Raw genomic sequence first — 12,378 nt, forward strand, 5'->3', positions numbered from 1 at the left:
CATGGTGCCTTGAATAGTGTAAATAAGTGAGATTTGCTACCTACTTTTGGAGGTTCCAGGTGCTGAACTGTCCAGGTCCCCAATTCCTACAACAGCTTCTGGCTCCAGAGTGGTCTCCACCATGCTTTCTATTGCTGTGGGTGGTCGTACCGTGGACGGTCCCCCACCTGTTCCATGCGCCTCCTTTAACCGCTCTGCTACCCTTTCCTTGGTTCTGGACCTGAGGGCGTAAGAATCATTTGCGCACCTCCTTGATGGAGCGATGACTGATTCCTACGGCATTTATCTTGCTTTGTATGTCCTGCCAAATCTTCTTTTTTTGTGAGTCAGGGACACTCATTGCTGCCTTCCCAAACAGGACCTCATGGTGTAGGCAGCACTCCTCAGTGAGGACCTCCAACTCTTTGTCTGAGAATTTGAGCTTTCTCTTCCCCCCTGCAGTGGTTGCATCCTTAGTTTGGCTTGCCATGGCTGCAGTTGCTCCTCTCACCTGGATGTGTCTATACTGTATGTGCTGGCTAGACTCCTCCCACTTCCATGGGGGGATATTTCCTGGTTCTGAGGTAATCATCCAGCACCAGAAATTGTGAGTTCTCTTTTTTTTGCACCCGTTTGCTAATTGCAACTCAGCCGCAATTTGCGATTCTGTTACAAACCCATGTGCAATTTAGGAAATCGCAATTTGCGATTTTGCAAATTGGGATGCGCCTCTGCACCGAATCGCAAAATTGCAATTTTTTGTTACATTCCATTTGGCAAGGCAAAAAATAGTGATTTGCATTGAGTGGTTATTTCTGACTTGCAATTTTTTAGCTTTGTACATGTTGCCCATAGTTTCCATAGGAAGAGCCTTTTTTGTTTTGCCAATAACTTTGGCGCCGCTTGACGAATCTTCACACAAATTTCAAAAGTAATACTTGAATGTGTTCAGTTGCTGTCAAGAAGGTTTTTGGGGTGATTCGTCAAGAGGGGGCAGGGAAAAAGGATTATTCCAAAACACATTTGCCACATGCATTTTCCAGCAGAATTTTGAACAAGACTACAGCCTGAACTGTTGGGCAGAAGTACAACAAATTTGGCAGAAAGCTAGCTTTTGGTCCAGAAATCATGCTTTTTGTGATTCAGTGTAAATCTGGTCAGTGGTCTTAGAGACATTAAAGGCCAAAAAATATATCTATCTAGGAATGCTGATCTTCTGTAGATCCAACTTTTCCATACTGATATCTGATTAGCTGGCAACACTTCAAAATGGAAGTGTTGCCAGCCATTTTGGGACTCAGCTTCAGCCGAGTTCCACACAAAAAGTGAAAAATAAGAAAAGGGCCCAGGGTAGGGTCACCCTGAGTCCCTAGCCTTAGACTAGTGGTTCCTCACTGACCCCGCCATGACTAAAAAGCATTTTTTTTAAATCTTGGAAAAATATGAGAATCTGGATCCACAGATTTTTCTGAGATTTTTTTTTTTTTAAATGGTGGTCTCCCTCCCCTTCCTTTAATTTGGCCCCAGGGTCGGCCAGGTCCTGAGGGTATTTAGGGCTTAAAAATTTCTAAAGTTATACTTGAATGGGTTCAGCTGCTGTCAAGAAGGTTTTTGGGGTGAATCATCAAGGGGGGGGGCAGGGAAAATGGGGGATTCCAAAACACATTTGCCACATACATTTTCCAGTAGGATCTTGAACAAGACTACAGCTTGAACTGCTGGGCAGAAGTACACCAAATTTGGCAGAAAGCTAGCTTTTGGTCCAGAAATCATGCCTTTTGTGATTCAGTGTAAATCTGTTCAGTGGTCTTAGAGACATTAAAGGCCAAAAAATATAGCTATCTAGGATGCTGATCTTCTGTAGATCCAACTTTTCTGTACTGATATCTGATGAGCTGGCAACACTTCAAAATGGAAGTGTTGCCAGCCATTTTGGGACTCAGCCGAGTTCCACAAAAAAAGTGAAAAATAAGAAAAGGGCCCAGGGCAGGGTCACCCTGAGTCCCTAGCCTTAGTCTAGTGGTTCCTCGCTGACCCCGCCAGGACTTAAAAGCATTTTTTTTAAATCTTGGAAAAATATGAGAATCTGGATTCACAGATTTTTCTGAGATTTTTTTTTAATGGTGGTCTCCCTCCCTTTCCTTTTATTTTGCCCCAGGGTGGGCCAGGTCCTGAGGGTATTGGGGGCTTGAAAGAGGAGGGGGACACACAGGGCCCCCCTCCTAGGGCTTATATTAGCCCCGGGGACCACTATTTCCTTGGGCTATGATGTGAAAAAATGCAGGGCTGTGCGGTCCCCCTGTGCCTCGGGGACCACCACCTCCCTGTGGCAAAATGTGTATTGGTAACGGTGGATGCCCATATGGCCTTTACCACAGCCTTGGGGGCAACCACCTCCCCAGGGTTGAATTTGAAATTAATGGGTGGGGGGCGTGCAGCCCCCCACAGTCCCAGCCAAAGTCGCCTCCCCAGGGCAATTTATTGCAATGAAGGGGGGCACGCAGCCTTTCTGCAGCCCTGGGGACCATCACCTTCTGGGGCAAATTTGAAAGGTTGGAGAGGGGCTGCACAGCCCTCCAAGAGGAGCCAGTAATGGTCCTGGGGACTGCCACACCCCAGGGCTGGCTCCTGCTATGTCCTAGGGTGCCCACCCCCAGGACACAGCTGTTTGCTCTGACTTGGCAGTAGCTTCGACATCTCCCACCAAGTCAGAGCAAACACTCTGCTTCCAGTGGGTAAGAGCTGTCAAAGTTGGCTTGCCTGCTGGAAGCAGAAAGAGATGAAACAATTGCTTTTGGAGACAGGGAGCTGCATGTTTAGAAACTCCCTGTGTGCAAAAACAATGTTGGCTCCTGCAGTATGCAGGGAGCTGGCTGGCCTTGAGGTTCCCCTCGAGGTCCCACTGAACACTGGGTGCCCTGGGGGGTACCCAGGACAGATGGCTAGGCCCTGGGGATGGGGTCCTCAGAGTGAGAATCGACCGGGGGAGTACATGGTTCTCCCTTTACATTTCTGCGAGTATGTAAATGTGCAAACCACCTGGAAGCTACACCCTTTTGGCCCCACACTGTCCACCTTTGTAGTATGCAAAGGTCTTCCCCTTTTTGCCAGGATGATGCACAGCTTCTCAAAGCCCCCCCCCCCAGTGCATTTCCCACCATTTTGATGGCTTGATCGTGATGCAGGGGGAAATGAGGACACCTCCACAAAACAAAGAAGCACTTATTTCATATGAATAAGAGGAAGGACCCTGGTTTGGTGAAAATGTATGCCTTTGTAGTCTTGTTGGCCTCTCTATAGGTGGAGTCATGTTATCACAGAATTCTAGAGAAAGAGGCAACAGGAACAATCATGTTGCCCAAACACACACAAGGTAACTGGTGACATTTCCTTGTACTCCATTACACAGCTGTAGTGTAGAATACATATTTGGCATTTACCCAAGTAAAGAATTCCACTTGGGCAGATATTTCATGCAAAGCTGTGGACTCTTGGCGGATAAAAGAGCAGGTGAGGTTCCTTTGTGGCAGAGTCACCCACACAGCTACTGACACACCCACACAGACACACACTCACAGATGCACTCAAACACTTACTCAGATACTTATGCACCCATTCACAGACCCACTTAAGACTCAAACACCTACTCACAGACACATTAAGACACTTATGCACTCAAGCACAGACCCACTGAGATACTCACTCACTCATTCACCCACTTACAGACCCACTCAGAGACTCACACACTCACAGACCCACTCAGACTCATGCACCCATTTACAGACCCACTCAGACACTCATGCACCCACTCAAAGACCCACTCAGACACTCACACACCCACTCACAGACCCACTCAGACACTCATGCACCACTCACAGACCCACTCAGAGACTCACACACTCACTCACAGACCCTCTTAACCACTCATGCACCCATCCACAGACCCACCCAGACATTCACGCACCCACTCACAGAACGACTCAGACTCTCACACATACACTCACAGACCCACACAGACACTCACACACCCACTCACAGAAACACTCAGGCTCTCACACATACACTCACAGACCCACACAGACACTCACAAACCCACTCACAGAGAAACTTGCACACCCACTGTCACACCTAGAGACACACTCTCACACCTACTCTCACACCCAGACAGACACTCTCTTACCCCCTCTCACACCCATATAGACTTTCTCACACCTAGACAGGCACTCTTACACCCCCTCTCACATCGAGAGACACCCTCTCAAACCTATTATCACACCCAGAGAGACAGACCCTGTGGCCAACTCCTGCCATGCATGGCCGGCATGGCAGTGTGGGGTTGGGTGATTGGCTCAAGGAACTGGCAACAAGCCAGGGCCTGCGGCCCACCCCTGCAGCGCATGGCATTTGGCTGTGCACGGCGCAGGGTTGGGTGGTTATAGGGGGTTGCCCACAGGACCTAGGCGCAGGCCAGGATCTGCACCTACCCCCCACCATGCACGCCAAAGGACGTGCACAGCAGTGGTTGTATTGCATTGTAAACATTACATTATAATAAAAAAATCATGGAAATTCACTGAAAAAAAAAACTAAAGGTTACAGGGAAGTTACTATAATGTCCCTTTAAGCTTTTTCAGTGAATTTCTAAGTTTTTCAAATGTAAAGTAATATTTAATTACCATATATTAATCCAACTGCGGTCAACCCCCCGCATGCAGCCAACCCCCAAAAGCAGCCAACCTGGGAAGGGGGCATGCAACCACACTCCTCGATCCCATTTCAGCCCCAGGATCCCCATCTCCTGGGGCCTGCCGTATTTTTTTAGGGGGGCGGACAATGTGTCCTCTTCTCTGAGCCGTATTTTACCCCCATGACCCCATCCCCCAGGGCCAACTGCTGTATTTATAGGTTAGAGGGGCATGCAGTCCCATCCCCAAGCCAATTTCTGCCCCTGGGACCCCATCTCTAGGACCCAGCCATATTGTAAATGGGAAGGGGCGGACACAGACCCCCTTCCTGTGTCAATTTTGTCCCAGGCACTCCATCTCCCTGGGCCAGTCAGCTTTTTTAAGAGGAGGGGACACACAGCTCCTATCTCTGGGTCAATTAATAATGAGGAAGGGGGCCATGTGACCCCCCCTCCCTGGACTGATTCTGGCCCGGGGGCGGCATCCCCCAGTGCCCGGCAAATGAAGTGTGGGTGCCCTGGAGCCCACCTAGGGCACCCACCATTTTGTTGTTGAAGGCATTGCTGGGAGCCTCAATGCCTCCAAGGCCCCAGCCAGTTTCCTGCCTTCAGCAGGAGCCAGCATTGCTCCCACCCACAAGAAGCAGCTAAAAACTGTTCTAAAGTTATTAGCATGTTCTATGGAAAAGCAGCCCTAACTCTAACTTGGTACTCTTTGGTACCCCATTTTTCAGCACAAGGACTTTAGCACACCATCTGGCCATTTGCAAAGGCTGGCACAGGAACACCCCTCCTTTCCCCCTTTTAGTCTCATTCCTCTTAGTTGAACGAGAGTGCCATTATGGAATATATGTGCCAGCTCCTCACTGATCAAACCTCTGCATTTACATGAGTGGTTTAAAAGAATTGACTCATCTCTCATGATTGCCCTGAGAGCTGCAGATGCTTACAATTTTCTTAGCACATCACAAGTGTTCAATTTGCAATGGAACTTTTCATGTGCAACAAAACACTACTGTGCCACCACGAAACCGGTCTTATGTATAGAACTGGCTTTGTGAATACAAAGCCGGTTTACAGATAAGGCCCATGAAATTGAATCCTTTTGCTTCAACTAACATTATGTTTCATCATCATCCCAAGTTGTGTTATCATCTCATGATATTTCACAATAAATGATCAAAAAGTGATCTGAAAAGTAGATGAGCGATCCTAATTACCAGAGGTCATGTCTGGGTCTCCGAAAATGCGCAATCGTATGAAGTTGATGGGCATGCGCTGCGTTTTCTTGGGCGCTACAATACAGAGAATACAAATTGTTGTCAAGAATTGCAAGGACACACATTGTGCCAGTAGTTATGTTAATTAGGTTTTCCAACATGAACATAAACAAAGCAAAGAGCCTTAAAATGTTTCAATGTGTCAGTCACTCATCGCTGAAACTGGAGGAATTTATTAGCTAGAAACACCAATGCAATGTCAGTACAAATACACAGTCAAATCAATATCTCAGTGGCAAGAGTGCTTTTAGGTTTTAAGGTAGGTATGGGATTTTGGGTGGTAAGGCTGTTTTTAGGGATTAGGGTGGATATGACTTTTTGGGTGGCAAGGGCATTTTTAGGTTTTAGGCTGAGCATGGGTTTTTGGATGGCAAAGGTAACATATATGTATATGTATATGTATACACAGAAAAATACATATATAGGTGCATATACATATATACATGGATTATACTTACCTCCTAAATTTTTACCACGCATATGCCTTTACCATGGATGCATTTACATTAAATTTTTCTTTGTAAAGACATGCGTGGTAAAGACATATGGATGATAAAAGCTTGTGTGGTAAAGGTGCGTGTGTTATAATGATGTGTTGTAAAGGTATGTGTGGTACTTGCATGTGTATTTCCATCATACAACCACACACACGTTCACTCACTCAGTCTATGGATTGAAAGCGGGAAAAAAACATTTAAGTGTGTGATCCATATTTAAATATGGTGCTAAGGTTCTTCTCACTTTATCATGCCATTGAGTGCATTGTATCTGTCTGTGTGATCAGTTGTATGTGACTAATACTGTTGTGAACATTTCAGTAGGAGAATTCTGAAAGATGACAAATATCGCGATTACCAGGAGTTGTCAGCGGCCCTTTGGTTATCTGGGTTGTTTTTGGTTGAGCGGAAGAAAACTTGTGAATTTCGTTTGGAGCTAAAAGAAACAAAAAACACAATTTCCCGAAGTTGAAATCATCATTCAAAGAGGCAATTTACAAGGCGCACAACTCAGATTAGTGCACAATTTGTAGGACTGTCTGCTCTCCCTCCTTGTTTGAAAACACACGCTTAGATTGAAAGAGATAAAATAAAATGGAAGCCAAAAATGTTAACTGGTTAAGCACATGCCCAGGGATCAGCAACAGAGTGGGCACCATCTGCAGCGTGCTTGATGAAAGTGGCCCTAGGAAAAACAACATGGGTTACGAAAGAAAGCCAAATAGCAAAGACTGTATTTACTAAATTAGAGAACCAATAAGTGTACAAATTAAACTATTGAGTGTAAAAGAAGATGGCTTATTGAGTTGAATGCTCATCATTGACATCTGCTGTGTCCAAGCGGATTATAAACTCGAGTAGCGGCCAAGCAATTCTTTCATGGTTGGTAAATTGAGTGCCATTAATGTGGGTATTAGTAACACCTGCTATTTACAGTGGTTAGACCCAGCAAGGTATTATACTGTATAAAATATTACTAAATGTACTTACAAATGCAAGTAAAGATAGTGCCCTAATCCACATGCACTAAGAAACATTGAAGCTCGTATTTGAGTGATGTATGAGCCAGACACTCTATTTTAAAATGTGATGGAAACAGTAAATATTGTGTTGGTATGTGGGAAGGGCAGTACTTTAATGAATATACAAATGATCACCGGCAGCAAAAGTAAAAAGCTGCACATTAACAACGTTCAATATCCATGAAACTCCGAGTATGGCAATGAAAAACAGCAAGATGTCGTAAAATATCATCGATGGTTGTGGAGGGAAAGAGATAGCTTTTAGCGCTGCATGTTGGATTAGAGAAAGCCAAGCAGACAATAGTAGTAATGCAGGGCAAGAGGAGGAATCTCAATTGGGCTTCTTCAAAGCTTTAGAAACAGAGCCACGTTCGGAAATCCTTGCAACGATTTCACTGCCTTAAAAAGAGAGAACATGTGTTAGAACTCTGGAAACAAAACCAGAAAACTGGAAGGAGAACAATCTCGCCACGCAGCCAGGCCGGACCAGAGCGATGTCTGCCTTGCAGATGAATGTGGACATTCCTAGAAAGAAAAGCACAACCGATCCTTTGTGGCAGCAAAATGAAAACATATTCACGGCTCATCTACTCCTAAACACAACAGTAAAAACAAAGGCCTGCAAAGGGGTAAAGAGAATAACTTTGGAGTTAACTCAAAATCAGTGACTTTCAATTATTGTGAAAAATGTTTTATGCGCAGGGACTCAAATGCCCTAAATTGCTAAATCGAACACAGCATTTCTAAAGGAGAACATTTTTTTTTTCTCAGACCCTATAACAAGCTAAGTGTAATCTCCTATTCGGTATGGTATGCTGCTCAAAAAGTCAGGAATTGCAAAGAATTTGGAAATACCTCATTCAGAGTAATTTCCTTAATCCCCAAGTAATTTCACAAACTAAAAATGTGAACTTCTGTGGCAATCATGCATGATATTCCAGTTGCAGCAGTATTCCCCAGTTTCTCGGCTAATACTGCAAAATGTCATTATCATGAAATTATCGGTACTTGTGTATCTGTAATTTCAGGTGCCATCAGAATTCCAAGCCACAATGCAACAGGGCCCTTGTAATATACCAGTCCAGTTATACGTTGTAGCCTTGGGTTTTGACAATTTGTGAAAAAAGAAAATTAATGCTGGCTCTGGAATGTTGTAAAGAAGACCAACACAAGGTATCATTGCTCTAGGGTCACCCCAACTGTCTCCCTCAAGACAACATGGCAGGCATCAGATAAATGTGTTAAAGAAGCCAGGTATGAGCAACACAAGCAGATTTGTTTTTAAATAACACGTGTGAACACTTCTTTTTTATGTTCACATTTATTGAAGATTTTGTCCACAGATGCAGCAACCAATAGCTCTTGAATTCAAACATTTTGGACACGGTGTCAAAAACAGTGAGGTAGTGTCCCCAGGGTTCCTTTAGGAGCCCAGCACCACACCTTGCCGGGATTCTCAACAAGATGGGGTCTGTATGGAAGGGGTTACTACAGGTGAGCTTGACTTAGTCTGGTTTTACGGACACACCACAGGCATCAATGTATGTCTGAACGGCAAGGAGTTGGTGCTTAGTTTATTTAATACATTTTAAATTGGAAAGTGCTCACTTAAGCCATGTGTCTACTGTGATTTAGGACAAACAGGGGCTAAACCAGAATCCTCTTTGCTGTCAAATGGAGCCAACTTACCAGCTGCAATGAGTTAGGCGAGGGTGTAGCAAAAATCAAGAACACATTTTTTTCTCTTTGTGGCTAGATACATTTGATGGTGGATTGCTGCTAATTGAGAAAGAGGATAATGAATATCTCCTACCATTTTTTACAACTAGGTTAGCTGTTCCTGGTCGTTAATTGCACAATAAGTATGTGTATCCTGTTAGGAAGATGTACTATTGTATGCTTACAAGTGTTAGTAAAGCAAGTGAGCCGTCCACCTACAGCCGGTGCGACACACTAAGGTAACAAAAACAGAGCTATCTGTAGGCTCTTTTGCATAAGATGGATGTGCATGCAAGTGTTTTTATAAGCTCACACAAAAGGAAATGCAGTGCTTAAAACGATAACGTTATTCTAGAAAGATAGGTTGACATTCACCAAGCTCCCAATGTGGACCTTTGGATGTTTTGGTCTTGGAAGAAGAATCCTTTTGAATTTTAGTTGGAACTGAAAGACAAATAACAATTACAATTTAATTGGAGTGCTTGATTCTAGAAGGATGAGCCACCTGACATCAGAACAACCCCAAGTTAGGAAATGTAATATTGCTATAGAAAATCACCAGGAGATCTGCAATGAGGAAGTAATGCCCTGCTAATCTTATATTTGTCGTTTCTACTTGCCTAGTTAAATATCTGCTATTTTTTTTAGCTTAATGGGGAAAATCTGCAAGATTTCTAAATATTCAGCTCTGTTGCTTTACTTCATTTAATTACTTGTTGCAGCATCTGGACCATGGTGGCAGAAAAAGATCAAAGTTAAATGGAAAGTATGGTTGGGAAATGCACTACTGTAGAGATGATTCCTCAAACTAGCAATTTAGAACAAACGTTTCAGGAAAGCAGAGCAATGCAACTCCTTTTTATGAGGGTAAAAAATACTCTATCTTAAAGAGAAAAAAATCAAATGCATGAATCACTGAATTAAGTGCCAAAATATGAAGCCTTTTGAAGTAAATAGACATTCGCTGTGTTGGTTTTGGCACTATAGGGAATAGAGAATGGTAGGCGGAAGGTCAAATAGTCAGTGGAAAGACAGAGCGAGGCTCAATAGCTCCTTGCTTCAATCAGATTTGAACCAGCCAAGGTTCTGCTTTTGAATTCAGCCACTCATCACTCTGGCTAATGCTCACAGTGGATTATTCAAGGATGTTCAAGTGGCAGAAGAGGTCCATCAGTATTTCCTCTGAAGTTAGGAGGGGAATCTTTTTCAGAAAGTACTCAGATTCGTGTTAATGTTTGAAGTAAACACATGCATCAAAGTGATGTGCTAGCTTTCCTTTCTTTGTAGCCCATCATTTTACTTCAGTAGCTTGCCTTTGCACTTGGGCATTTCACTTTTTGATTGTCTCTTTAAACACTAAACCCTGCTCCTTTCTTGATGCTCTTCAGTCTAAACACGTTTACTACTGAATAATCACATTTCACCTAATTACGCCTAAAGGTACAGTGTATGCCCAATTCTTCATAGGGATGGATCAACACTGCTAGATGAATTTGGGACAGTGAAAATTTGCATTATAATATTTAAATGTTTGACATATATTGCTAATAGTTGTTGCCGTTAGCCTGTATTAAGACTTTTTATGCTCAGACGAGGCAAAACTTGAGTTCAACTTTACATTGATGATTTTCAGAGTCAGGCACAAGAAAGCAGACATACTCATTTACCCTTACGAAAGTATCCTATATAGACAAGGGGGAACTAGAGAAGAGACTGGTGCTTGCTCCATCTCAGGAAGTTAAACTTGAATAGATGTATGTGTAAGTACAGATAAAATAAAATATGGGGAAATGGGCGTAGAAGTTAAAAATTATGATTTATGCACCACAATAACCAGAGAAAAGGCAACAGAGGGCAACTTCACTAATCAAAGTTGGTTGTTTTTTAAGAAAGCATAATAGATTTGGTGATTTAGTTAAATAAAGGGTCAATGGTTCCTAAGGGTCAAGGCATTACTTTACATCTTTAAATATTCACTCAAAAAATAAAGCACTAAGAAATTAGGGGTGACTATCCTTTAAATTTTGACCACAAAGTTTTGGGAAGGCTACAAACTTTGCACTTTAGAATGGCTGCGAAATGTTGTGAACTTGTCAAAACCTCAGTTGAAGTTGAAATTTCTTGGGAAAATAATTCAGTAAAAAATTTCCTGCAAATATTTTTGGGAAAAATTCTACCAATACAAGTGGATTTTTGCTCAGATGTTTTCAGCAAAACTTACTTTTGCCGATGTGTTTTCTTGCGTTTGTTTAAAACGTGGCAAGTTTTAATAAGGACTTCACAAAGGCAGTATAGAAAAAGAATTGCAAATTTGCAAACCTTTATATGTCCATATAATTAGAGTGGACCCACACTTGTAAAGCCAGATGTGTATCATTGTAAAAAAATATGGAATTCACCTGGAAAATGTAACAAGTATGTGTACCCAGTGCTGAATTTGTGCCTCTGTGTTTGCCGGTGCTTGGCTGTGGCACTTATTTCCCAACACTTGCACTTCTGTTTCAGACAGACACCACATGCCTGTTAACTCTTGATCAGGGCAGATCAGAAGAAAAATCAAAACAATAGTACCTCATGCGGGCCATTCTTACAACTTTGGAGACAATGAATAATCCAAATTGTCACATTTGTTACAGCGTGATGACTGGTGGGTAAAGATAGCAATGGCATTTTGCAGCGCTGGTAGGGTGCGTAAGATGCATTGACCTCCCGTGAAATACCTTGTGCCCTAGAACGCACATTTTTTTTTCAAATTAAGCACTGTACCATAATTTATGATTGCCTTTAAGGTGAAACCAGTAGCATAAGTGCTCCCCTTGTGCAAATAACATCTTTGAGGAAATAGGTGTCTTTGTATTACTTCTCAGAACATTACCAGTAAATGGCCCTCACTATAAATTAATATTTTACAATACATTTTACAGAAGCATTTTTACAGATATCTGAAATGTATTAGGTGCATGCCGTGTCGGCTGTAACCCTTTATTGAAGACTACATTTTTAACAATACTTTAAAGAGTAAAAATAGTTTTCCATTCAACAATTAGTGCTATATCGTATAGCCAGGTGGCTATGTTCTGCACTCAGGAGGAGCTCCTGGTCATCCATGATGATGTCACCTTCCTGTCCATCCCCACCTTTCTGCAGAATACTAGGGAGGAGTGAATGTCAGGGAATTATATTTGTTTCCTGCTAAG

At 42.9% G+C, this 12,378-nt stretch overlaps 1 protein-coding gene across 16 annotated transcripts in view; it reads right to left on the minus strand.

Moving 5' to 3' along the window:
* ABI3BP (ABI family member 3 binding protein) overlaps window positions 1-12,378 on the minus strand; it is a 2,083,720-nt gene that overhangs the window by 455,592 nt on the left and 1,615,750 nt on the right. For 9 of the 16 annotated variants that reach the window (XM_069204834.1, XM_069204837.1, XM_069204832.1 and 6 more), the window contains 3 exons: window positions 9,557-9,625; window positions 6,799-6,876; window positions 5,884-5,958 (listed from right to left, as the gene is read on the minus strand). The exons of 1 other annotated variant lie outside the window; for it this stretch is intronic. In XM_069204834.1, coding sequence (XP_069060935.1) covers window positions 5,884-5,958; window positions 6,799-6,876; window positions 9,557-9,625 — 222 coding nt within the window. The remainder of the gene's footprint in view (window positions 1-5,883; window positions 5,959-6,798; window positions 6,877-9,556; window positions 9,626-12,378) is intronic. 6 more of the 16 variants (XM_069204833.1, XM_069204839.1, XM_069204844.1 and 3 more) reach the window with 1 other exon arrangement.

The sequence above is a fragment of the Pleurodeles waltl genome, chromosome 8 (genome assembly GCF_031143425.1).
Source record: "Pleurodeles waltl isolate 20211129_DDA chromosome 8, aPleWal1.hap1.20221129, whole genome shotgun sequence".
NCBI classification, from domain to species: domain Eukaryota; kingdom Metazoa; phylum Chordata; class Amphibia; order Caudata; family Salamandridae; genus Pleurodeles; species Pleurodeles waltl.